The sequence below is a fragment of the Pieris rapae genome, chromosome 21 (assembly GCF_905147795.1).
Source record: "Pieris rapae chromosome 21, ilPieRapa1.1, whole genome shotgun sequence".
NCBI classification, from domain to species: Eukaryota; Metazoa; Arthropoda; class Insecta; order Lepidoptera; family Pieridae; genus Pieris; species Pieris rapae.
In genome coordinates, this window is record NC_059529.1 from 3,353,805 (window position 1) to 3,379,690 (window position 25,886).

General features: G+C 31.6%; 2 protein-coding genes across 2 annotated transcripts in view; one reads left to right on the top strand and one right to left on the bottom strand.

Annotated features, from left to right (window-relative positions):
* Positions 1 to 127: 127 nt before the first annotated feature.
* LOC110995037 (NFU1 iron-sulfur cluster scaffold homolog, mitochondrial) lies at positions 128 to 2,797 on the top strand. The gene is made up of 5 exons (XM_022261998.2): positions 128 to 336; positions 407 to 633; positions 714 to 899; positions 2,104 to 2,291; positions 2,594 to 2,797. Exons 1-5 carry the CDS (start codon positions 260 to 262, stop codon positions 2,726 to 2,728), a joined length of 813 nt encoding a protein of 270 aa, XP_022117690.2. The 5' UTR covers positions 128 to 259; the 3' UTR covers positions 2,729 to 2,797.
* Positions 2,798 to 3,778: 981 nt separating this feature from the next.
* LOC110995036 (protein spaetzle 3) overlaps positions 3,779 to 25,886 on the bottom strand; it is a 35,790-nt gene continuing 13,682 nt past the window's right edge. Inside the window, exons 3-7 of the mRNA XM_022261997.2 lie at positions 17,241 to 17,362; positions 6,839 to 6,963; positions 6,309 to 6,530; positions 4,753 to 4,878; positions 3,779 to 4,118 (exon numbers count right to left, since the gene is read on the bottom strand). Coding sequence (XP_022117689.2) covers positions 3,962 to 4,118; positions 4,753 to 4,878; positions 6,309 to 6,530; positions 6,839 to 6,963; positions 17,241 to 17,362 — 752 coding nt within the window. The 3' untranslated portion in view covers positions 3,779 to 3,961. The remainder of the gene's footprint in view (positions 4,119 to 4,752; positions 4,879 to 6,308; positions 6,531 to 6,838; positions 6,964 to 17,240; positions 17,363 to 25,886) is intronic.

Below are 25,886 nucleotides of genomic sequence, written 5' to 3' on the forward strand. Positions count from 1 at the left end.
ACTAACTATATATTCACAGTCTCCAAATGATCAGAATCAGATTAACATTAACTGGTAAGTATAATAGATAGAAGTGCCAAAAGACTTTGTATCCGGCTAATAAATAAATTTAAAAAAAGACTGGACACTTGACTGTTGTTTTGACAATATGCAATCAGCAATGGTTTTGTATAAATATTTTATCTCATAACTGAATAATAATAGGACGTATTTAATTGAGATTTGTGTGTGAATACTGAATAGCGAAAAAGACTTGAAGATGTTTCGAAACTCATTACACTATATAAGGGCAAGTCAAAAATGTGGTCGTATATATTGCTTATCTGCTCTCACTAGGTATAAAAAAATTTAACATTTTATAACATTAAATAAGCAAATAAAGTTGCTAATGGTATTTTATTTGTAGGCATTTAGATACCAAAGCCTTCAGTGGTTTTGTAGTTACTTCCAACCAACTTAGAAGTGTTAAAATTAAGCCTTTGCTTAATGTGTGTAATTGTCGCACAATGTTTATTCAAACACAAGAGACACCAAATCCAAACAGTTTGAAATTCCTTCCTGGTACTCAAGTACTAGAGCCAGGACAAACAATAGACTTTCCTAATATTGGTGCGGCTCAATGCAGCCCTTTAGGTAAGCTATGTGGAGATATGTAAACTACTAATTTCTAGTAAGACTCTTATTTCTAATACAATATATTTTGTGTCTTTTAGCAAAAATGATATTTAGAATAGAAGGAGTTAAAGCTGTTTTCTTTGGTTCTGATTTTATAACTGTAACAAAACAGGATGATGATGTTGAATGGAAACTATTGAAGCCAGATATATTTGCGACAATAATGGACTTCTTTGCTAGTGGATTGCCAGTGGTTACTGATGCTAAACCTTCAGGAGATACACGTGAGATACAATAATTACTATAAATCTTATTTAAAAAATAACCTCTATATACAGGGTGCCCCAGAAAGAATGGATCATCCTTGAATCCCGCAGAAACAAATTTTCCAAGTGATACCCAAAAGGTTTTTTTTAGAAAAACATCCATTATTTTTACTTTACTTCACATTCATGTGCACAACCACCACAAAGTAATGAAATTTGTAGGGTTTTTCGTGTGATCTTATTATTGTTAGACTACATACTTGAGTTTTTGATATGAAATTTGATACCAAAATAATTTTGGCATAGTTTGAGTGTTTCATGTAAAAAAGTATGAAAGCGTAAATGGCCAGCTATTTAAAAAAATGTGCAGTTTACAAAATGGTGTAATACATCATTTTATCTAATACCACCACCAAATTATTGCTATTGAGATGCATCAATATCTTATAAAGGCTCTACTAACAACGGTTGTAGCATCGTTCATTTATTTTTCAAACCAACCGGTTTTGGTTCGGACCAAAAAGCGGAAGCTGCGTTGTTACAGAGAGTGGGGGCTGCTCTTCCTAAGCGCCTCTGATTTTTTATATACACTAGGGGTAGGGCAGATAAGACCACGACAGACTAGACCAGACCAGACTATTCATATGGATATCCGTATGAATAGTCACTGCATATAAATTAACCATTCTTAAAGTTAACATGGTGAAAGTCAATCATATTAGGTGACATGCATGCAGGTGAAATCTATATTATTATAAAGAATTTACAGTTGAAACTCCATGTAACATCCTTCAATTTAATGACAAATCCCCTTAAGTGTAGGAATAACTTGGCTCTTCATTGGTTAGTTGGTTTGTCTTCTATACAATAATACTAATATTACACCCATAATAACCCATAAAATATTGTCAATAATGACAATAAAATAAGGTGGGCATAGTTTTACCTAAATCAATTTAAGATTTAGGTAAAACTATGGATGTTATTTTGTCCCCTTAATGACCTAGCCCATTTATACCAAACTTTCTAAGAAATCTGTTGTTTTGCTAAATTGGGATTGCTTTAACTTGATTTATCACGAAGATGCCACAATATACATAAAAACTACAACATAATTTCTGGTGCAGCGCAAGAACTCAAGCGGCAATAAATAATAATAAATGGGCTAATAATTGTGTTTTATGTAGTTCCTAACACTAGTGAGAGGATAATTATTTTTTAGAAATAAACGAAGATGATGATGAAATAGTTCAAATGATAAAAGAATTGTTGGATACTAGAATAAGACCAACAGTGCAAGAAGATGGTGGGGATGTTCTATTTGTAGATTTTAAAGATGGCATTCTAAGGCTTAAAATGCAAGGTTCATGCTCATCGTGTCCAAGTTCCATAGTTACTTTGAAAAATGGAGTAAGTGTTTTAGTATTGCAACATTTTAGTAATGTGTGTAATTTATGCAATCTCGAAATTTCTTCAAATAGTTGCATGTATATTTTCATAAGATCAGGTAATGCCTATTTGCCGACTGTCCTATAAAAAGTGTGTAATAAATATTATTAAAAAATTTATCAAGTTTAAGAAACTTTATAATTAATTAAAGCCCATCTGTTATGCTCACACGACTAAAATATAATAAGACATTTAAAAATAATACATACAGAACAATTGTTGTTCTTTACTAAATTGTGTACTCACTGTTATGCTCTAAACAGGTTCAAAATATGATGCAGTTTTATATTCCTGAAGTACTTTCTGTGGAACAAATTGATGATGAAGGAGAAAAATTAAGTGAAAAGATCTTCAAAGAGTTTGAGCAGTTAAAACAAAAGGAGAATAAAACAGATTAAATGTAAAAGTAGTTTATTAGTCTTACGTTTGTATATAGCATCAAGAATAATAAATTGTATTATTTGTTATGTTTTTTTCTGGCTAATCATATAAAATCTAGTGCTGTGTGGCCATTTTTGGCTTAATCAAATAGTAAAATTTCTCATGATGGTTACTTATTTTATGTACCTAAGAAGAAATATCACTTCCAAATAAAGCCATTTATTGGACATCATAGATGTGAGATTGAGAAGAGATAGATCCAAATAAATCAAAGTGAATACTTTGTATTATTTATTCAGAAAAAAAATATTGACAATTTTTACACCTATACGCTATTTGTAGCATAAACAATTTTTAACCAAATAAATTACAAAATATTGTAAGTATCTTTAATAGCATATTTACTTACAATTACAATCCCAATAATAGCCTTTTATTAATGTTTATTTTAATACCAATTGTTTTATTTGTAAAATATCTTGTAATAATTTGTTGATATTATGAATTCTGTTAAACTTAACATTATATTTAAAATAAACCTAATGTACACTAAAATTAGGTATACTTTTAAGGATCACAAAATAAATCATTTAAATTCAAATTAATACTTATAAAAATTATATTTAAACATAACATTGAGATACAATGGAACATAGAATACCACTTGACTATTAATAATCTTAATTACAATGTATTTTGGAATCAAAAGTAGATTACATATTGTATTTGCAGTCATTGTAAATATTGATAATTTATATTTTATAAATTTATAATAGAAGCAATTTGTGCAGTGAGTAGTGACAACTGGCAATAACTTTATAGTTATTGACTAGTTGGTTGATGATATATTATAATCTGTGCGGACTGCGAAAAAAAGAACTGCCGTGGAATTTGAGGACGCTACATAGCAATTACCTTTTTTTATGTAGACAACGCTGCTATGCCATTAAGTTCGATAGAAATGAAATATTTATTATGCAATAAATTAAAGTATATAATTATTGTGAATCAATGAAAAGACACCTAGCAAATAACAATTAATTGCCACAACTTTTCTCTCAACGAAATAATATGGATTTGATGTCGTATGTAAGTCTGCCCATCGTTTAAATTCGTTAAACTCTTAACACTTTTATATAAAATTAGCGTCCAATTAAAAAAATTACTATAATTCGCTTTATTATTTTATACACTCCATAAGTTTATTTTCAAAATTTGTTCAAACTAAAATATATTATGTATATACGTAATTATGGTTTACATCGACATACACAACAAGAGGGAAATAGAAACCAGTCCATGAAGATTCCAGCACAATCGTCGCTTGGGTCGTACGCGAGCAGTCTGTGCCATTTGTATTTCTGCTCGCATCCACAATCGCCTGAACATCTTGACGTGGATTGTTTGCTGAAAATATCGAGTTCGTCAATTTATAATTCAATAATTGCTTTGGCATCTATTGCATATTAAGAATCAGTGAAGCAATTCTTAACACTCGCCCTCGATATAATTGCCCGATATATCGCGCTCGATAGAACGCTAAACAATAATAAAAATTAAATTTTAATATACAGTAGACTTTAAGAACTTTTTTTGTAATTAAAACAATAAGCCGGTAATTGTAAACTTTAATATAAGTAGATTGTTGTTCACAGTAATTTATAATCCAATGTGGAACTACTTCGCTTTTGTATTCAAAAACAAAGTAATATTAAAATATGTAGGTATTTATATCATTTTACTCCACGTTTACCAACTCTATGAGAAAAATATTTACTGGAACTCATGAAGATTTATGTGTTATATTAGTGTGAATATAGTGAATTATTTATTATAGAACTTAGGCAGAAAAGTTTAGGTAATATATTAAAAGAGAATTTGCATCAACAAATGAAAAGGCGTTCTCGCATTTTGACTCTTAGAATTTTATCTTTTTAATTTTTAACAGCCAGTAATATCCTCGTTCAAAATTTAAATCACTTGTAACCCCTAGGTAACCAACTTTTTTAGTCGATGAATCGTATAGAAAATCTTTTAATACCTGCACACTTCCTGGTGTATCGCTTGTTCAAAATGCATGGTATTTACAATGGCTCGCAATTTCCGGGCCGAATTGAGCGCCCAGTATGGAGTCATGATTTCGGTTTTGCTTTCGCACGCGTCTACCCTGAAAAGCAAATGGAAGCTTGTTAACAAAATATATTATTATTTTTCACAACAATAATTTCAAATTCTTAGGTCCTTCTAACTATACGCTACGCTCTTCCAATAGATGTTTATTGGAAATTCCATCCTACAGCTCTTCCTTCATAGGCAATTCATTTAGGATTTCCGCCATTAGGCTGTGGAATAAGCTGCCTGAGTCTATACGATTGGCTTCCTCCCTATCGTCTTTTAAAACTCTTCTATATAAATATTTCCTAACCTTATCATATCCTGATCAATCGTGACCTGTGTAATTCTTGTATCTCCTGTTCGTTTTGTAAATGTAATTCTCTATTTTCTTGAATTTGTAAGATTAGCTTTTTAGTTTTAGTTAGTTATTATAATATATATATAGTTACTAATAGATTAAGGTTCTATATTTTAATATAGTATAAATTTATTTTGTTTTTTTTTTATATAACTTCTGCACTTCTTGCACCCATCATTTTTTTTATTTTTATTTATTTCTATTCTTACTAGGGTTGCCTGGAAGAGATCGCTTGTTAGCGATAAGGCCGCCCGTTGCATCCCTTGTAATTTATATATACTGTGTTATATGTATTTCTTTAGCAACGAAGTGTAAATAAATAAATAAATAAACAATAAATGTGTTTGATTTTCTGGTTTAACATAAAGGAATGCTTATAGTACGAGAGCCTACGACTAAAGGCATGTGTCTTAGCAATACGGTCGATAATTGTCAAATTATATAATTCTGAACACGCCTAGGTAGGTAATAACTATAACGGCCAAAAGTGTAGCAACTGCGTGGGAGGCCTGTGTTAAGTCACAAAAAGTCTCATACGAATTCGTAATTATGTATTACTTTTATAACGATTAAGCTTTTGTATAACTTTAACCAATATTAGTAAAAAAAAAAACTTATGACAACACTTATAACAACACACGTTTCAAAAACGCCAGTTGGCGCGAACTATGACTCGCGTATGTCAAAATCTAATACGTCATTGACATATGTAAGATATAATTAGTGCTAGTCTCATCTGTAAATCCTAAAATCGCTGTACATAATTCAAATTTAGAATTTTATTTGAATAGCGACATAGACATTAAGTATACTCTGTTAAGTGATACCACTGCTTGGGGTTACTGGCTTTTTATGAGTAAGTGTGCACTTTTCTTAAATAAGAGTTGTAGTGGTTCGATTCGAATACATTGACTTCCACATAGCGGTAGTGCGCGGCAAGAAATGGCTTAAAAACGCTCAGTTGTAGAACGAACTACACTCCCCTTGCAGTGACACTCAACATTTTTCGTCGCGACTAATCAAAATCTCTTTATCTGTTCGAGTATTATGTCTAAATCGACTTTCACAATATCATCATAATTAATCTAATTAATTTATACGTATAATTAATTAAATAATCTTACCTGCCAGTACTATTAACAGCCTGGGCATCCGGTAATTTCGGCTTAGCCTGTCGGACGTGTCGCCTGAAATACGAGTCACCCGTGTGTGTGTCCGGTATCCCTGCGTGCATATCCGGAACACCCGGTGCTCTTCTTACCCGTGCACCGCTGGGCATTGCAAAGGACCCGTACATACGTTTTATTAGAGCTTTATTCTCGTCTATGAATGTTTCGATTTTGTCTCTGGAAACATGGAAAAGAAAATAGTTCTTAATTAATGTGTATAAAAGATATTTTATTGCTCAGCAGCGCTGGCCTTGTGGAACACCGAGCGTTCTTGTCTTGGTCTTGTCTTGAATGGTCACGTGATAAAGCGTGAGCCAGTGTCATTCTCATACAAGTAGGAAGTCACGCCGTGAAGTCGTAAAGTAAACATAGAGTAAACATTTGATGAAGGAGCATCACCAATACAACGAAATGTTTGTAATTGTAGAATGTAATAAGCTTATATCCATATTCTGGTAACAATTCCATTGGCTTAGTGTACTTACAAGGGATATGTGTTGCCAGCTGTTGGACAGTAAAGTTGGAAATTTCGTTTCACACATGGCACACCTCTGATTATTTGACCCTGTAGCTCGTAACCCAGCGCAACTGACAGAGCTGTCCATAAGATCTGAAAAATATAAGTAATTTATTGATTATTATTTAATTTTCATCATAATAAAAAACTAAATGTTGTTTTTTTATAAAAATCTCTGGCACTAAGACCAACTGGCATTGAGTTTTTGAAAGGATTGCATTTATTTATACCTACGTAGTATTTTCGGAAAGGAAGTAAGTAATAATCCATTCTTTAATGGCCATACTCTCGACGTTGGAATTTGAATATTTAAAAGTAAAATTTTCTTAATTAAATGAGAATATTCCTGAACTTCTAAAACAACATTTAGAAAATAGAAATTATTGCGCCTAAACATAGTATAATTTGCACATGCGCTGAGGCGGTGCCACAGATAAATTGAAATATACCATAGAGCTGTCGGATATAATATATCGAAAAATCTAACAATCATAACGAGGTTGGGTTTTAAAACACTATATTTTTTATTTACTTTACGGTATGTTTATATCGTGTAATAACTAGTAGTAATATTAACACAAATTGAATGGGCGTACGCGCAGTTTTGCTCTAGAAATAAAAAATATACAACTTTGTACATCTTCGTACTCTTTCAATCAAGTTTGTACAATTTTGCAAAAAGATTACATTATTAAGTATATAATAATTAATTATAATTCTTGTATAAAAGCGGGCTTCTGGTTCGCTGCGAGGCGCTTTAAATTAGGCTTAAATCACCAACTGAATAGGTACCTGACGGCTACATCAAATAAGTATTACAAAATTATATGCTTTTATTTATCTTCATTTTCACTCTTTGTTAAATCATCTACATACTAACAGACCGTTATATACGTGAACAACATTAATAACAAAAGAAACTTATTTAATAAAAATATGTATATGTAATACTTTACAATGAACCAATGAGGGGTTAATTTTAAAATGACGTTAGCATTTTAATTATAAAACTTAAATAAATCGTAAAATGGCTTAAAGAATATTAAAAAGATTCAACTCACGTAACAATAAAAATCCATGCCAAATTAGAAACACGACCAACGGTTGCACAGTGCGATAATTATCTGTTCACTGATGTGATACAAAACGGGATGCTGCCGAAAAGAGGTTTTTCTATGTATTTTGTGTTACTTCGCTTGTAACCATCCGGTGTTGCCAATATAAGGCTTATTATATGACTGCGATTTTAAATTCAAGAAAAATATGTACAAATATTATTATTAATTTACAATATAACATCTACACATACACACCCATAATATGGTACAAAAACTATACATATTATAGCAATTTATCTCAAGCGATGCTCTTACAAGCAATATTAATACCGACAGATAAAAAAAATGGTGTAAGTTAAAAACTTTAGATAGGATATTGGCACAGTGGAACTGTCATTATCATACAAAGGTCTATACACATACACCGATCCGACTTATCGTGGATAGCTTGGATCGACAGATGGCTATTACAATGCGTCGTTTGGTTATTGGCACACTTTTATCAATATTTGGATTAAGATGTCTATTTCAGATGGTCAAAAATTTATTGAGATATGTACTGTCTGTTGGATAATCATATTAGGGTGAAAAACCGCCTACCGAAGAAGCACTTCGCACTTTGTTCCCTCTAGTGAGCCTACGTCCACTACGTACTTCAGGCGATTGACCACCTCGCGGTGGTCAACGCAACGCTCGCCTCTTAATGTGTGTCTGTGCCTACCAGAATATTATTTCGCTGGGAATCATACCCGGGTAGTCTAATTTATGCCATTTTTATTAGTTTTAACCATAATGGCGATACAATTTACCTTATTTTATGTCCATAAAAAAATACGATATATTCAAACATCGGATGCCACAAACGAGTATAGAATATAAATGAAAATGCAAATAGAATGTCATCTAAACGAATCTGGAATCTACGTTATGAAGATTTACTATGAATCATTGCAAATTTTTTAATCGTATTGAGTGATTTAGCATGGAACACGAAGTCAATAACCTTAGAAGACATTTAAACATTATAATGTAAAGAAATAGTGTTAAATTGAGTAGTTTGTTGTACCTTCAAACAAAAAAATCGTTATATGCCCGAAGTTTAAGTATGGAATTTCGAGAAAGTTCTTTTGAGAACTGTGGCGCTGATATTGCAACCTTGATATCGCGCTGTACAAAATAATGGCAAGTGGTTGATAAAACAGAATCAGATATGTAAGTACCTAACCTATAAAGGTTTGTAATACCACTGGCTGTATCAATTGTACGGTGTGGTTTAGGGTACCATCACTATCTTCTATTTCTATCTGGGGCAATTTCACCGGAAAATAAATCTAAGCCGTCCTACAAACCTAAGGTGTCAGAGTCTGGTGGAACTAGTGAAGATATTTCTTCTAGGGGATCCAAAACTGAGCCACTTTCACACAGTTCCGCCCCATATGGTAATCTAAAAACCAGCGCGTTGGAAAAAATCTATTGACGTAAAGAGTCTTTCGCGATATATGTAACGAGGTTAGCCTCAACCGTAACGATTCCAGGTCTTTGTCAACCGGTGCCGGAGTCAGTCTTGGGTATCGTCTGGCCTGAGAAGATTCCTCATGAACATCAACAGGAATGGTTCTAGAAACCAAAGGAAGCAAACTGTCACAGGCTGGAACTTTCCAAGGAAAAAGGAAACACTGTCCGCCCTGAACACTCCTGGCAGCGCTAGTTGTCTGTGGTCTCACCACGTGAACTTAAGTTGGTTAAGTGTGTGGATCAAGAAAGAACACGACGGCGAATCGATGAGGTCCTCTGTCCCCCAAACATTCAATTTGGTTCGTTTTTAATTGTAATTACAATGCGACTTAAAAGTCGAAACGTATTAGCAGCCTGTATCCAATGAACTACGAAATTCGATAGATTGCTAATTGTATAATTTGCCACGGATTCTACAAGCTGTTTTTCTCATCTTTCTCATGCCTATAGGATTCTGTGTCCCTAGTACTTGTAAGTTTACTTAAGCGTATATTTCAGTATATTTTACCATTACTTTTACCAAACACAACTATATTATTTTATTATCGGTTATTAATTAGACTAAACATATATGAGTGTAGACAGGGTTCCTTCTTCAGTTTCAGGGTTATGTTATATGCTTCGTATGTGACAAGTAAGCAATTATATTATGTAAAGATTGGTTAATCTTACTTTTGGTGTGCTACCGATTTGCAGGACGGTTTGAACCAAAGGTGTAGTCATGGGGGCTACATCAGCGGAATCTTGTGTAGTAGGGACATATTAATTTGTATAACAAGTGTATCTATGTAAAATTAAGTAAACTGTCGACTTTAAATACCTTTTATCAAGCCAAGATTTCAATGACACTGTCTGAGCCTGAGTAATAGTTAAAATACCTTAAAAGTTGACTAAAATAAAGATAAAGAAAAAACTGTTTGTTTTATTCTTTAACTTGCTTAAGTGACAAACTTGATAATTTTACCTTAATATATTTTTCATTCAATAAGTATTGGTATCGGCATCGGTATCGTATCGGTAAAAAGGCGTATCGATGCATCCCTAGTTTAAACATAAACAACAACAGTTAAAAAAATGATAAAATTATTAATTAACAAAATAAACTTACGTTGTCCTCACTGATTTAATTTGAATAAAGAAAAACAGTATCGCAACTTCTAGGTTAAGATTTCTTGTTCTATTTCGTAATCACTCATGTGAATATTATAAATAAATATTTTTAGGGGTGACTAACAAGAATTTAAGAATACTAGAATGCTATTTCGAAACACAACCTTGGCACACACAATGCCCAGGTGTCTCTGTTTTAAATACTGCGAAGTTTTGCAAACACACGACATGCATTTTAAATAGGTTATATTAGCGAACTGATGGATTTTCTACCGGAGTTGCGCGGGGTCTCTAGTCAAGTTAATAAAGAGAATTAACTAATGTAAAAATAGAATATGTTTATTTTGGAATATAAGATACAGGTATCACGTTTTCCACGTCATTAAATTTGAATCGGTAGACATCCCTACTCACCGGGCAGGAAAACAGAGGTTGTAGGCCGAAAGAAAAAGCCGGCGTAAAAAACCAATTTGTTATATTTATGTTCATAAGTTACCAATTTAAGTAATGAAAACATAAATTTATTTACGCCCGCTTCTAGATGAGTTAGAAACTTGATATTTGGCACCAAGTTATACAATACATACCAAAAAATTAAATTAATTTGTAAGTAAATAATAGCTAAATCTAATTTTAAGCTCCAATTTCATCCCAAGATTTCGATTATATTCAACCGTCGAAGCAAGAATAAAAGTTGGAATATACAATATGAGAAAATAATTATGAATTTTTATCATAGTGTTCTTGGACTCTTCGTCGCCTCTGAGTCGGTTGACACACCCACCACATTGATACGGCCGTGGTGGTTTTCATGCTTAGGTCTTGCTCCCGGTTTTCTGTCGAGTAAGGAGTAAGTCGACTCCCACATAGTTCTGCTATTTCTACAGGGGATGCGCATCTGCGTTAAAAAAGGACTCAGTACCAGCCATGACCTGAAATAAATGTTTTCTGCTTCGAATTGTTATAAGATTTTTTATTGTTCATTTGCGTTTAGTCACTTGCCTAATAATTTGTTAAAATATTTTCCGTGGCAAATGAACTAGTTTTAATATCTTCGCTCACATAAACGCTCGGAACTAGAGAATGTTATGTTGTTGAGAATGCGTTGATGGCTCAAGGATTCGGGTTCATGTGAATTAGTTTTAGTTTGTTAAACTTAAATGTGATTTAAATTACACGACAAATTGATTAACATTTCAACAATAAATTGAGAAAGTACGTAGTCGTTTAATAATGGCAAGTAATGTAAAGAAAGAAAGAAAAGAGAAAAGGAAGGAAATAATACGATGTTTCCTGCGTTCCACAAAACATTCAAATCAATTCAAAAAGCATTTATTCCTACATTTAACATAATGTACACTTATGAACGTCAAAGAAAAATGTATGAAATGCTTCTAATTTTTCATTTATTGCCAGTTTTCAAATCAAAGGCGTAGAACGGAAGAGAAGAGAACTGGCAAACTCTCTGCCACTAATAATAAAATAAATTAAAAACAAAAAATAGTCTTCTATCAGCAGGAGGTATGGTGAAATAGGTGCACGCACTTACATTCTCGTTCGAACAACAGGCAAATAAATAGTCGAAATAACCAATATTACCTTCTAATTATAAAATTAATATATTATAAAAAAATTACCTATATAAGCCGAAATCAATAAAAAAAATAAAATACTAATAAAATTGTATGTTAATATTGTTTTAAACGAAATATTATAGTTCAAGGCCCGCAAGTCGTCAATCGCTACTGTTTAAACCTCTTAAGGCTTTAAAGGTTACTTCAGAGGTGGCTAAACAAGGTGAACGATCTAAATGTGACAGTAGCATGAGCAAAATATATTATATATAGGGATGCCACTTACTTGTTAAGGTAAAAATTGATAAGTAAATACTTATGTTCACTAAGATATCGGATTTATTTCTAAATTATACATATTCTCATACAGTTCATCTCTTTCAGAAGAACTTGTTGTAACCTAGATTTGACAGTAATTCTAAAATGCCTCATTTAGTACCTGTTTTAAAGATTATAGTACAATATAATATATTATTGGCGAAAATAATTTAAAAATTCGGACAAAATCAAATTGGTAATAAAATTTATTAAATTTATGAACGCATTAAACATCCTTATTTTCTTCCGGTCTTATTCATAAACTTCGCTAAAGACAACGATAAAATTTTATACGACTACAACTTTTAAATTGAGATAAATGTTTTAAGTATATGTATCTAATTAATATGCTGTTAATAGGTTTAATAACATTCCTTAAACTCAATAAAAGTTTTTTTTAAGAAGAGGAGTCAAACGGGCAGGTGACTCTTTTCTTGAAGGACCCTAAGTCGAATTGGTTCAGAAATACTCCAGTGGGCAGCTGGTTCCACATAGTGGGGGTGCGTGTGCAATATCTGCCTCAAAAGACGACGGACGCGGTCGATGTGATATAACATATCTTAACGTAAAAATGGATTCCAAAGGATGGAAGTAAAGCGATCGATCTATGATCCCAAATCTAAATGTTATTTTTTCATAGATTAGTGAACATGTAAACATTATGTGCCTTGTTTAGGACCTTGCATTAAACCATTAATCATTCTGACATATTTGGGAGAATGTGTTAGATGTTCCCAATGCTTGTGTGAATGAAAATAGTTTATATCTCTCATGATTATTGCATTAGCCCTGTGCATTACCTACAAATAACTCACGTACGCGTTATCAACAACCCACGCGGTGACTAAACCGCGGAGATCGTTTCCTGCGGTCCTACGTTGTCGCAATTATAAAAAGCTCGCACAACAGTATATAGAACTATTATATAGATAAATTTCTTCAAGACATGACATGTTTTATACGGGAATTGTGTTTTTCAAATGGAATATAAGCGTAGTAAAAGCGAGGATATTATGCGGTAAGTTACGGTTGTAAACGACTTACAGAGAATGTATTTATTTATTTATTTATTTAATAATGTATTTTTTAGATACAATTTTTTAACACAGACGTAAAATACCAAGACAGGAAAATTATGACGATTAAACAAATATAAGTTTATAACACCAATCTTAATTTTAAAATACAAAACTTTAACCGTTGAAGCTTATAATTGTTGAAAATTGGCAATATTTTCAATAAAAGTGGTTGATTTCTTATTAAACCAATGTTCATTCACTTATTACAATTTTCATTACACTGTTACATTTTCTTAATAAAAAGTAGCGCACTATTGAGTTTTTAACAACAGTGTCCACAGGTACACCTATAAACTAGATTATAAATTTATAATTATTCAATAATCATTAAAAAAAACAGAAATCGAATTTGATTTTATGCTGAATAATTTTTAGGCATCAGTATTGACTACAACAAATAAAAAATTGTTGATTTATGACATTATGAAAAGTGTCTGGTATGTATTAAACTCTGACTAAGGTATTGCAATTCATTATATAGGCATTATTTTTTCTTGTATTATGGTTAGACAACACCAAGAAACAAGATTTTTCTAGATTTAATTTTGATTTACATCGAAAAATCCCTCTGAAAGCTTTCATATAAAACAACTCTTCTTTGTTGTAAAGACGTTCAAATCAGTTCTTTACGATGTTAAACACTATGTTTTATTCAAACTGTAACATTGGTCATACTAAAATAATGTCTGGTATACATTGATCTTATTTTCCTTACAACACCTACACCTTTCATTCAGATTTATGTTTAACGATCTTAGTCATCGGTCGAACCTTATTTAATGATATATCTAAAATTATATTTAAAGTACAAATGTTTAATAAATTATGAAATTTGCTGCTTTGAAGCTACCGTACTTTAACAATTTAATGTGCATTAGTCTGAAATTTTCTTTATTATTTACGTATTTCTACAGCTGACACAAATTAAATTCTATATGTCGGACCAACTTGTCGGCGCTACTGTCAACTGCCATTGACGGATTACAAGACGCAATATAAGTATACAAAAAGGTTAAAACATTTAAAACTTAGAAAAAAAAACAATAAAATTATTAGAAAACCTGTCTAAATCTGTTAGAAATTAAATGAGCATGTTCTCTTTGTCTTATAAAAATGGTCTACTATCTCTATATCTGTGATGTTTCTCTCTTATGACTTAAACCCCTAAACTCCATATAAGCGCTAATTGATATGTTAGTACCAACAAGGACATAAAATGTAGTTAAATAAAATGATTAGAATTTTAATGGTGCCGCGTTGATTGATGACCTTTAATGAGCCTATCTTGATTATATTAATATTATTTACTATTATAAGATAGAATTTATAAGCCCATTTTGTTGCATAGATTTAAGAAGCGGCACTTTATAGAGAAAATATCAATTATTTTAAATGATAAAGTGGAATAAGACTATATTTGATTTTTCTAGTTCCATGTTATATTAAGCTTTGTAATGAAATGTGGCATTAGCAGTAAAAACTATCAGAATGATATCTAGTATTTTTGGTTTGTTAAGTATAACTGCAATGTATCTTTATACATATTGTCATTTTTAATCTTTCAAGATGGCGGCCTTTTCTCCTGTCAATGTCACCTGAATCTTAGACACGCTATAGCTATAATTTAAAAGAATTGTGTAATATGTCGCTGTTATACATAGTTTGTCCATTAAGTAGATAATTGTAAATACATTATGTATTTAGAGCAGACCAATTAAATTATTAATGGTATAATCGAATGAGGAAAGTTGACAAATTAGAGCACTTTTGAAATTTTATGCACTTTTATGTAAATTTCCAATTCAATAAGGTTAACAGGCTCATAGTTCTGTATAACTAGTAATTAATTATTGTTAATTGATCTTTATTTAAATTAGCGATTTAATCTTAATATATATATTTCTTGTGTGCGCATGCATGTGACTGAACTCCTCCTAAACGACTGGACCAATTTTGATGAATTTTTTTGTGTGTGTTCGTGGAGATTCGAGAATGGTTTAGATTCACAATTTTGTCCGCTGGACAATGTTTTTTTTAATTAATTAGTAGTTGTTGATTTTGGAATGTTTTACATTGGATCCGACAGACGGCGCTACCATCGCACTGTCAAATTTTAAATAATATTCGAATTTTAATTTTAGTCTGTCCCGACAGTTAGCGCTGCGATCAAATTAAAAAAAAGTTTTGTTATCATTGTGTTATTGTAGACCATGTGCTGGATCGTTAGATATTGTCATAACATTTGAATAATAACTTTCATCAAAATGGTCCAGAATGTTTTAGCTTATTAAAAAAAGTTTGAAATTTTCAAATTAAAGACGTATAGACAGGACAACGTCTGTCGGATCCGCTAGTTTTACATATATAACTTTACATACATATTTCTATTGTTGAAAGTTTTTTTTTAAATTATAATTTATAAATATTTTTTATGAAGTTCCTCTTTAACACACAGGCCTGTCACAAGAAGACACTTTTCATCCGTTCTTTATGACTTTGTCTCTTAACTGATCTGTACCAAAAACTACAGAAGTCTGATCAATGACGGATGCTTTTTATATTTTCTCAATTAACCTTAAGTTTTTTTGAAATTACTGTCATTTATTAAGCTTATGCGTTTTCTTCATTCATTATGACCTTATAAGTGGAGGTGCGATAATTATATGTTCAAATATTGTGAAACAATAATTATGTTTGTCTATATTGTACGTGAGGCGAACATTTGTTTTGTCTATGGACAGATAGATGTCTTGTTTACATAACCTACCTCTCAGACAAACGGTCGCGAAGAATACACTTAAAATTTAAATGTAGCCGTGCCGTATAATGAACATAGCTTAACAAGAGTTAAAATCTTTTTTTGTAAATAAATAAATAATGAGGTTAATTGCATTTATTAAAGATACCTAATAATGCAGCCTTTTTGGATATGTAGTTTTTATTTTATTTTCTTCAACATGTCAGCGATCTACACCAAACCATTAGTGATGGTTAACCATTGATTTTCTAAGGATTATATAGAAATCGTCATAGGTAAAGTAACATAAATTTTTTTATTAATACCAATTCAAATATGGTCAACTTTCGACTCACGACCGATGATTTTTTTATTTTCTTTTTTGCTAGTATATTTATTACAGTTTCTTAGTATTTCAGTATTCAATTATATACGACGAGAAATGTATATATAGAACTTTTTTGTATTAGATTTTGATTACAAGCTTCGCGATTTATTCTAATACCATTGAATGTTGTTCATAAAGTATACAACACTACTGCGATTTATATCCTTTGTGAACTTATAAAAGTAATGGAAAAACACTGTATAGTAGATTTACAATTAAACACTTTTCTTTCGAAATATACCAGTTATAGTCGAGTCGATACGACCGGTATTTATCGGCGACCAAAATTTTGTTTGGCTTGTATTGTATTTATTTTATATTGTCTGCTGTATATAGGCTTGTGCACTGAATTTCCAGAACGACCATTTTCCCGCGCTCTGCTTCCAACGCCTTCATTCTAGCCAATGACGTCACTTTTCCACCTAGTAGCAATCTGTCCAACGCTCCCCTGACTAATCTTTGGTCTATGCATGTTTTGTTTGGTACAAGCATAGCACTCCTGACAGCTCGTTGAGTGACGTGGTGAACTAGGCTTGCACAAGTCTAAAAACTTGGAAAATGGAAGTATTAGAATATAAGACTTTGACTTACAGGTATTTGATAAAAGGAACCATTGTTGACCGTGGGATATGAGGTCAGCGGGACCACTGGGACGGTCCCATTGCGTAGAAGTATGGGTCCTTGTAGTGGCGTCACCGATGGCTGTATACCACCTGTAATAGCAAACATAAGATAAAATGAATGTAATTATTTGAGAAATAAGGTATCTATCTAAATATCGTATTAAAACGGATTATCAGAAATTACAGTTTTCTATTTATCATGAAGTGTTAAACTAATCGTTAATTAATTTCTTAGCGCACACTATATCTTCATGAATAAATGTTATTTGACTTTTATGTTCAAGCAAGTGTAGCGAAGAAAATCTTTAAGGAAAGCACATTAGAAATTAATGTTAACGAAAAACACTTTTTTAACGGATTGAAGTTATGTATTATTATGTAAACTTAAAATTATTTAAACATAATTTTAAATTTATCCGATGTTAAATAAGTTTACAATAATACCTACATAACTTCAATCCGTTAAAAAAGTGTTTTTCTTTGTGTAAAAGTTATGTTCAAGAAGAAAATTAATGTTAATCAAACCCGCACTTTACCAGTTTTATTGATTATTGGTAAAGTGCGGTATACATTCGTTGGTATACATTCATTAGAAGCCAACTCCCGGCCCTAGGATCATTGTAATGATGTATTTGGTTAATAATATTCGCATACATATTATTTTTGTAATCACCCATTCATTTTTCGTTCTAGATTTCGATGAATCATAGTTTCAACAGAGCGGACCTGGGCGCGACGTTTATTATGAAATCATCGTTTTTTTAACAAAGAACTAGAATATTCAAGTGATTTACATGTATTTTATTGGTACTTTGATTCGTGTTATGCAACGTTTGGCGAAGAGCCAGCATGTGCGAATATGAAAGTTTTTGAATGGAAATTTTGCGCATTGAGTAACCGCTTTTATTTTGTGTATCAGTACGTCATCAAAATAATTGATTGTTTACGCGATGTTTGACACTTTTACATACTAATATCACTTCCTCGCACTTAGTTACATGTTCACAATACAATATAGGAATTGGGCGCGACAATCATCTTTAATTTGTCTTTGACGTTTACCAGACTGGTTCACTAATTTATATAAAAAAATTATTTAAATATGAAAGGTTGTATTATGTATGTACGCATAGTTAATTTTTTATTCTATATGCATAGATCTTCGCTTTCTTATCAAACCAATTTATGTAAAATATTGTAAAAACTATTTTAAAAGAGAAATTATAGGGGTAGATAGATAAGATATTTTTTTTGTATTTTTATCTTGTTATTTTGACTATCAAAGGGCCTATTTAATAGGCCTTATTAAAATAAATAAATTGACTTTTTATCTTATAAGTTTTATTATTGAATTTCAACATCACTGATGTCAAAGTTTTCATAGGTACAACGCATTCGTAATTGTTTTTCAGAATATTTAAAATAAAATCAATAAAAGAGTTAAGAATAAAAAAATTTTATTCGGTGGACATGTTCAACAACAACTCGTTCGTTCCTCGAGTCGTTTTATAACCCTTGACATGTTAATTACTATTATTATAGTTTTATTTTGCTTTAGGAATATAATTATATTAATGTTTTAATGTTTTTACATTGTATTTTCGTGGAAGCTTGATGAACTCTTGCGATTTTTTTCGATACAAAATCTCCCCTCGTAAGTTCTCGTGTCATTGTCACACGCGTACATATCCTTTGTCTAATATATTGTTAATTATTCAAAAGTATTTGATTGTCCTTAAATAAAATTTATTAAATATAAAAAAGATTTTCGGGAACCTATCCATGCATCTCTTTATCAATGTTTGACCCAGCTTCCGATTAAAAGTCACGTTTCCACATCGCTAATTAACATATAAATATGTATGAGGATGTAATCAATGAACGATGGAAACTGGTTATATTACGTAAAGAGATATGGTTGTGACTAATTTATTAAGAAAGTAATAAATTGCTTAGTTTTGTCAAATTTTTTGCAAATCAATGCGCGTTCCGTTAATACCCGTTCATAGGCATAATCTTTGTAGGCATAGTCATAGTCTTTAGTTTCAGATATATTTTTTATAGCGGAAATTAGTCGGTTTTCTTTGCTGAAAGACATATTTTTTTGGTATCTAACCCGCCAGCTTCCTCATGACAGTTTTCTTCACTTTTTTTTAAATTAACGCACTTAATTAGAATGTCCATTGGGAAGCAGGCGGCCGAACCTACTTCCTCAAGAATGAGAGGCGCACAACTCTCTAGGGCGGCAGACAGAATAGTAATAAAATAATTGTAAAATATTTATTTCAAGACCGCTGTCGTAATGTATCAACCAACACCTCCTACTTTAGACGCACAAACTTTTTTCTAGTTTTTCTCAAATTTGTAAGAAATAATAAAAGATTACCATTTGTTTATTTACACAACTATGTATAATTCAAAGTTCAATATTTCCATTCATTCAGCAAATATTAACAATTCGAATTAACCTATTACCCGAGTTGAGTTTGTAGTTCATAGTCAGAACAAAGTTTTGCATTCACCAAGTAAGAAACCTAAACAAAGAAACCAGTTCAATCCAGACAAAGGTATTTGAAAGGGACCTTACCCGTAAATTCGATTCAATAATTATCACTTTATAACGATATTTAAATACATCGACAAATTTATCTGCGACTTGACAACGAAACGGAATACGTTATGGTGATAGGATTAAAGATTGGAATAGACAAATTTTTTACGGAAAAACCGAATCATAGCCGAAGCCGTATAGGCATTTATTCGAGTTCTTGAGATTAGCCACTATTCTTACAACTTTAGACGTAAGAAAACTGGGAAATTCACCGGCTTTTCGGTAATTTAATGTAAAAAGTAATATATCTGGTAATTTTTATTATGTTTGTAATATTATAGACAAAGTAGTTCTCTATTATTATCTTCGGTGATACGCATTAATTATTCACATTCACAGTCGATTGTTCTCAACGCCTTTTACGAGTTATTAATTGTCATATTATAAACTAGTGACCCGCCCCAGCTTCGCACGGGATAGACATATACCATCACGGACTTTTCTGTAGACCATTTCAATGTGATAATAATTAGTACATTATTTTGATAAAACTCGTAGGGTTCAGTCTGCGTTTGCAATGTAAGCGGAAAAATGTAATTATTTACGACATCACATTAGAAACCTCAAATATAAAACAGTACTTCTCCACTATTTAATGGATGTTATTATATATATAAACCTTCCTCTTGAATCACTCTATTTATTTAAAAAAACTGAATCAAAATCCGTTGCGTAGTTTCAAAGATTTAAGCATACAAAGGGACACAAGGACAGAGAAAGCGACTTTGTTTTATACTATGTAGTGATTTCAGGACTATACAGCAAAAATTAATTTAATTGCAATTTTAACAATGTTCCGGACCGAAGAACAGGTTCCAAAATTTTATAGTTTGTTTTAATACCATTCCCGACCTTACATCAAAATTTGAAAACTTTTGGAATTATGATGAATTAATTTTGAATTAAATATTTGATTGTGTTCTATGAGACAAATGTCCTATGTGATGTGTGTTTGTCCACTAATTTCTCGGAAACTAAATAATATCTTTTTTCTATAGAACAATTTAATAAACAGGAATAGGTTGGCTAGTTAGATCGTAAAGCAAATATTCCAAAAATTTACATAGCAGTTAAAACTAATACATTTTGAACCCTTAACTTTTACATAATTTAAAAACTGTCGGTTAAAAGAAAGTGAGAGATGTTTCACTGAATAATAGTTAAAGTAGGTAAACAAACAGGTAAATGTATTCAAACCAGTTCTGTAGGTTACAGTACATTTAGGGTTGCCAAAACCTAGTTTTACCGTTAAATTCTCAAGCAATTGCATTTAATGTTTCTGACTACTTTTTTATAATTATACAGCATAATAAAATCTAAATAATTGAATATTAGATTTGAAAACTCTTGTCAGGAACGTGACAAATGTATATAAAATTGTTAAAAATTTTATGTTGCTTAACTAATTAAATTATTTAATAACTGACCGGGTAGTCTATTTATTACCCACATAAATAAATAAATGCTTCAACGTTTTCTCATTATAGACGTTATTTGCTCTCGAAGTACAGAGGCGAATTTGCGTGATAGCTCGCGTCTGTACGTCATGCTCAACTAGTTCTTTATGTTACCATCTCCCATCATGTACTTTAGCCAACAACCTATTTTCTATTATATGATATGTGAAGACCTCAATGTTATAACGCGGAATTAAAGTTGCAAAATGTCGTTTTTAAAATGCAGAAGTCAAAAATATATTTAAGAGTTAAGACCCACTAAGAAACTGATATCATTTCATTTCAATTCCATTTGATAGGTACTGCTACGTCCGTTATACGACAAACTCAATTTACTACTACTAAACTATAACAAAATAAAATTTATACCGAAACGCAAATTAAAAGGTTTATAATAGCCTTAAAATGTGTTTGGGTATGTAATTGTGTGTAACTGAAGCCGGTACGAAATAACGGCTTCATTTAGTAACTATAGATGATAGTGTTTTAGAATAGCTTCAGTTAAAAAAAACAATATTTTATTGAATTGCAATTATTCGTAGTTACTAAAAAAGAGTAGGCTGGCAGCCCTGCGTCTCAAGTCAAAGGCCCCACCAAGAGCGTTATGTTGTGTAATCAGAATTCCATAATCATGTGTTTGCACGTAAACTATTGAAGTTATTCCATAAATACATTGTAACATAACTGTCATAATGCCACTGTAAAATTATCTGTTTTCAATTTCATCGAATTCTATTTTCATCGTTTCTTTAGAAAGACTTAGTAAGTAATTAAATGTACGCCAAGTTTTTTTTAATAAAACAGGGGGCAAATGGACAGGAGGCTCACCTGATGTTAAGTGGTACCTCCGCCCATGGACACTTGATGCTAGAGGGCTAAGTCTAGTGCACTAGTGAAACATATACACAATTCTTAGTTATGGTTATTATCCTGACTATATTATTAAAAAAAAATACTATTTTGGAATATAAGATACAGATAATATTCCACACCATTAAATTTGAATGGGCATCCCTACTGATTGGTAAGAAGACAGAGGGCCGACAGAAAAGGTCGGCGTAAGAAACTCTCGGTAGTCTGTAACTTCTTTTATTAGAATAATATATTTCTTTTCTTGTATAAGTAATAGGTCGTCGATTCGAACTCCGGCTGTACCAATGTGCGCATTAAACACTCGCTAGTACGGTTAATAAAAACATCTCGAGGTATGCCTTAGACCTAGAAAGACGACTTGTGTCAGGCACAGAAGACTTATACATGCCCATTAAAAAACAGATGATCCGAAACGGATACACATATCTGAAGCCAAGAGTTTTAGCACCACTGGTTTTTGTCTATTAAACAATACATTCAATTAATTTTATAATACTTATAAAGATATATGTACACTAAATAACTTTAGTTTTCACGCGAGTAATACAATTACAGAATTTCTATCGAGGTAGACGTATTTGTTTGTACACTGGTTGAGTTCACAGGAGTTGATTTCTATGTTAGTTATAAGATTTAGTATATTTCCTAAATGTTTTTTATGTATATAATATCGGTGTGGGTATTATTGTGTCGTTCTTCCTAATTAATAGTGGTAATGATATGGAATAAATTAATAAATAAAGTAGTCATACGCTATGTATAGTGCAGTAGTGAAACATATATTCATAGTCATCATAAGTTCTTGTGAGAAGTGTCAATGAAGCTGGCAGTATGCTACCTTTGGTGAACTTTAATTACTCAAACCTGATGGCCGATTAGCGTAAACAAGTAATTTATTAAGAACGCAATGTGTAAAGTCTCAAATTGGACACGTTCGTAAAGGTCATTCGAATGTCGAGAAAATGAAAGTGGAAGTTATAAGCCGTAACGTAACGGTCAAATGACGCAGACAGATGATCTTAAACTCTTTGGGACTTGATCGTCTAAGAGCTAGCAACGTTTTTGAGAGAGCATTTCAGGTAGGCCAGTTTTTAGATATCCTATCTCTCTCACTCTCCCTCACGTCATATGGACTATCTGGCTGGTAGTGGTTGCGTTCATCACTGCGCATCCTACGTGCACAGGTAAAATATCGATTTTTAAAATCATTTTAAGACTTTTTGTTTTTTTTTTTCATTATATTTATTGTACTTTCCACAACGTAAATATTGCCAGACATTTTTATTGCTGTTAAAACTGTCCCAGACGCTAAAATCAAAAATTAAAATCAATTTGCCAAACAATTATTCGGTTGTTAAACCTTCAGCCAGATAGTCCATATGACGTGCGGGAGAGTGAGAGAGATAGGATATCTAAAACTGGCCTTCCTGAAATGCTTGTTTTCCTGACGTTGCTACTCTCGTACTATGAGTGGACTAGAGATAACGTTGTCATGGTAACGATGTTCATACATGTAAAATGTATGTCATTGTAACGAATACGGTATGGTATAGACTTGAGGTGTTAACTTTGACAAATGATTTATTTGAAATTTATTCAGCTTATTATAATAATAGTTACACCATTACATACTATACATAAAAAATAAACATTAGGACATAAACCAACTTTCGTTTATGACAATTATTTTGTACTATTAATGGAAAATATGTGTACATTTTAAAAACGTTTATCAATAAAACAATTTACATATACGGCTCAAAATTATACAAGCTAATACAAATGTGATACACCCAAATATTTAAGAATAAATATATTTCGAAAATATGGGAAATTTTTTTTGGATATACATTAAATTCTTAAACGACTTTTAAGCAAATTAATTTAAATTATAAATTTTACCTTTACATCAATAAAACCAACAGTAATCTACGAATATAACAACAGTATTATGAATATTAAAAGGTGTGGCGGAGAGTTTATTGCCAGTTCTTCTCTTCCGCTTTACGCCCTTGATTTGAGAACTGGCAGTAAATGTAAAATTAGATTCATTTAATGTATATTTCTTTTTTTTGACGTTCATAAGTGTACATTATGTTACCTATATGAATAAATGATTTTTGACTTTGACTTTGTATATTAGTAGGCTGGCAACACTTGCTACCTTAACGTAGTCATATAAAAATCATTTAAAATATTATTCCTTATATTATAGTATAGACTTTTTTAATCTTATGAATAATGCAGTTCAACAAACGTAAACTCAAGGTTCACTCATTCTAAGAAGTATTTTATGTACACGAATTGACACCGGAACGAATTTGATATTTTATAATTGTGTGTCTAAGCTACCCGCGTTATATTGAGTATCCAAACGACTTTCTCTATAAAAAGACTGTCCAATACAAAAATCTTACAACCAATGGTTTCCAAGATTTCGTCAAGATCGTCTTATAGAACGCAATATTAAATTATTTTTATTATTAATGTTTAATAAAACTGGGCAAACGGGCAAAATACACACTCTCAAAGCCAGAAGACTCACGAGTGCCTGAGAAGAAATACTTCGAAAAGTTATACTTAAATACTCAGTATAAATCATTTTGGACACGTTTTAATGAGTAAAAATTTGAGTGTTACGACCTCATACACATGTCTTCGAAAGTGAAGCCAAGGTTAATACCTACGTTCTACGACTACGTGGTTAGATGAACTTTGTAATAAATCGAATATATTGCTATCTAATGCTGGAGAAGAATACGGTGGAGCAACAATTATACCCGTATTTAAAATAAGTTAAATAAATTTCTGTAACTTTGTTTTGAATCGAATTACATGAATTTTAAATAAAGAACGTTTGGCACAGAGCTATCATGATTCTGACAAGTGTAAAACTCTTGATTAAAATATGAAAAACTTTGGTATTATCAGATTATTTACAAATTATAATATGCAGGTTCGAAATATGTCGCTATCGTAGTGAACAGGTGTAACGGTATATTAATTGACTTGACGCAGATATTTACTGATTATTATTATTTCCTATTTCAAAAACTGAATCGAATTAAAGTCATGGAGGGGGTAAAAAGTTTACTAGTACAAATATAATAAACTTGTTAACTCTTTGAATTACCTGTAATATACACATACAAATGCCTCAATAAGTCCACATTTAAAATTCGAACGGCAGCTACAATTAGCAAATTATAACTTAAGCAACCAGCCTATTAAGTAGTTTATCAATATTTAAAGAGACTTATTTGTGTAACCGTGATCGATCGCTTCCCAAGGTCTTTACAATTACTGAAGTAAAAATAAGAGCTGATAAATAAACAATCCTTGGTTAAGATAAAACTCTATTTAATTTCGCCATCGCTTATGAATTGAACGCAGTTTCAAGGATAAATACGCCTATTATTGACCGATACTGGAAGTAATTGGATCGATCGTGCTGGCTCAATGTCCTGCAAGTACTAAACAGATAACAATCTGTGCGTGTAAGATTTTATTATAATTGCTTTAGGACAGTCACAGTAAGTATTTTTTTTCTATTTGGAATGCCTGTAATTAGTTTATGTATCTATCGTACCGATACCTTGATATATGGACAGTAATCAATCATTACTGTAGACAAAGTATTTTCCATACATAAAGTGTAAGATGTATAAAAAGC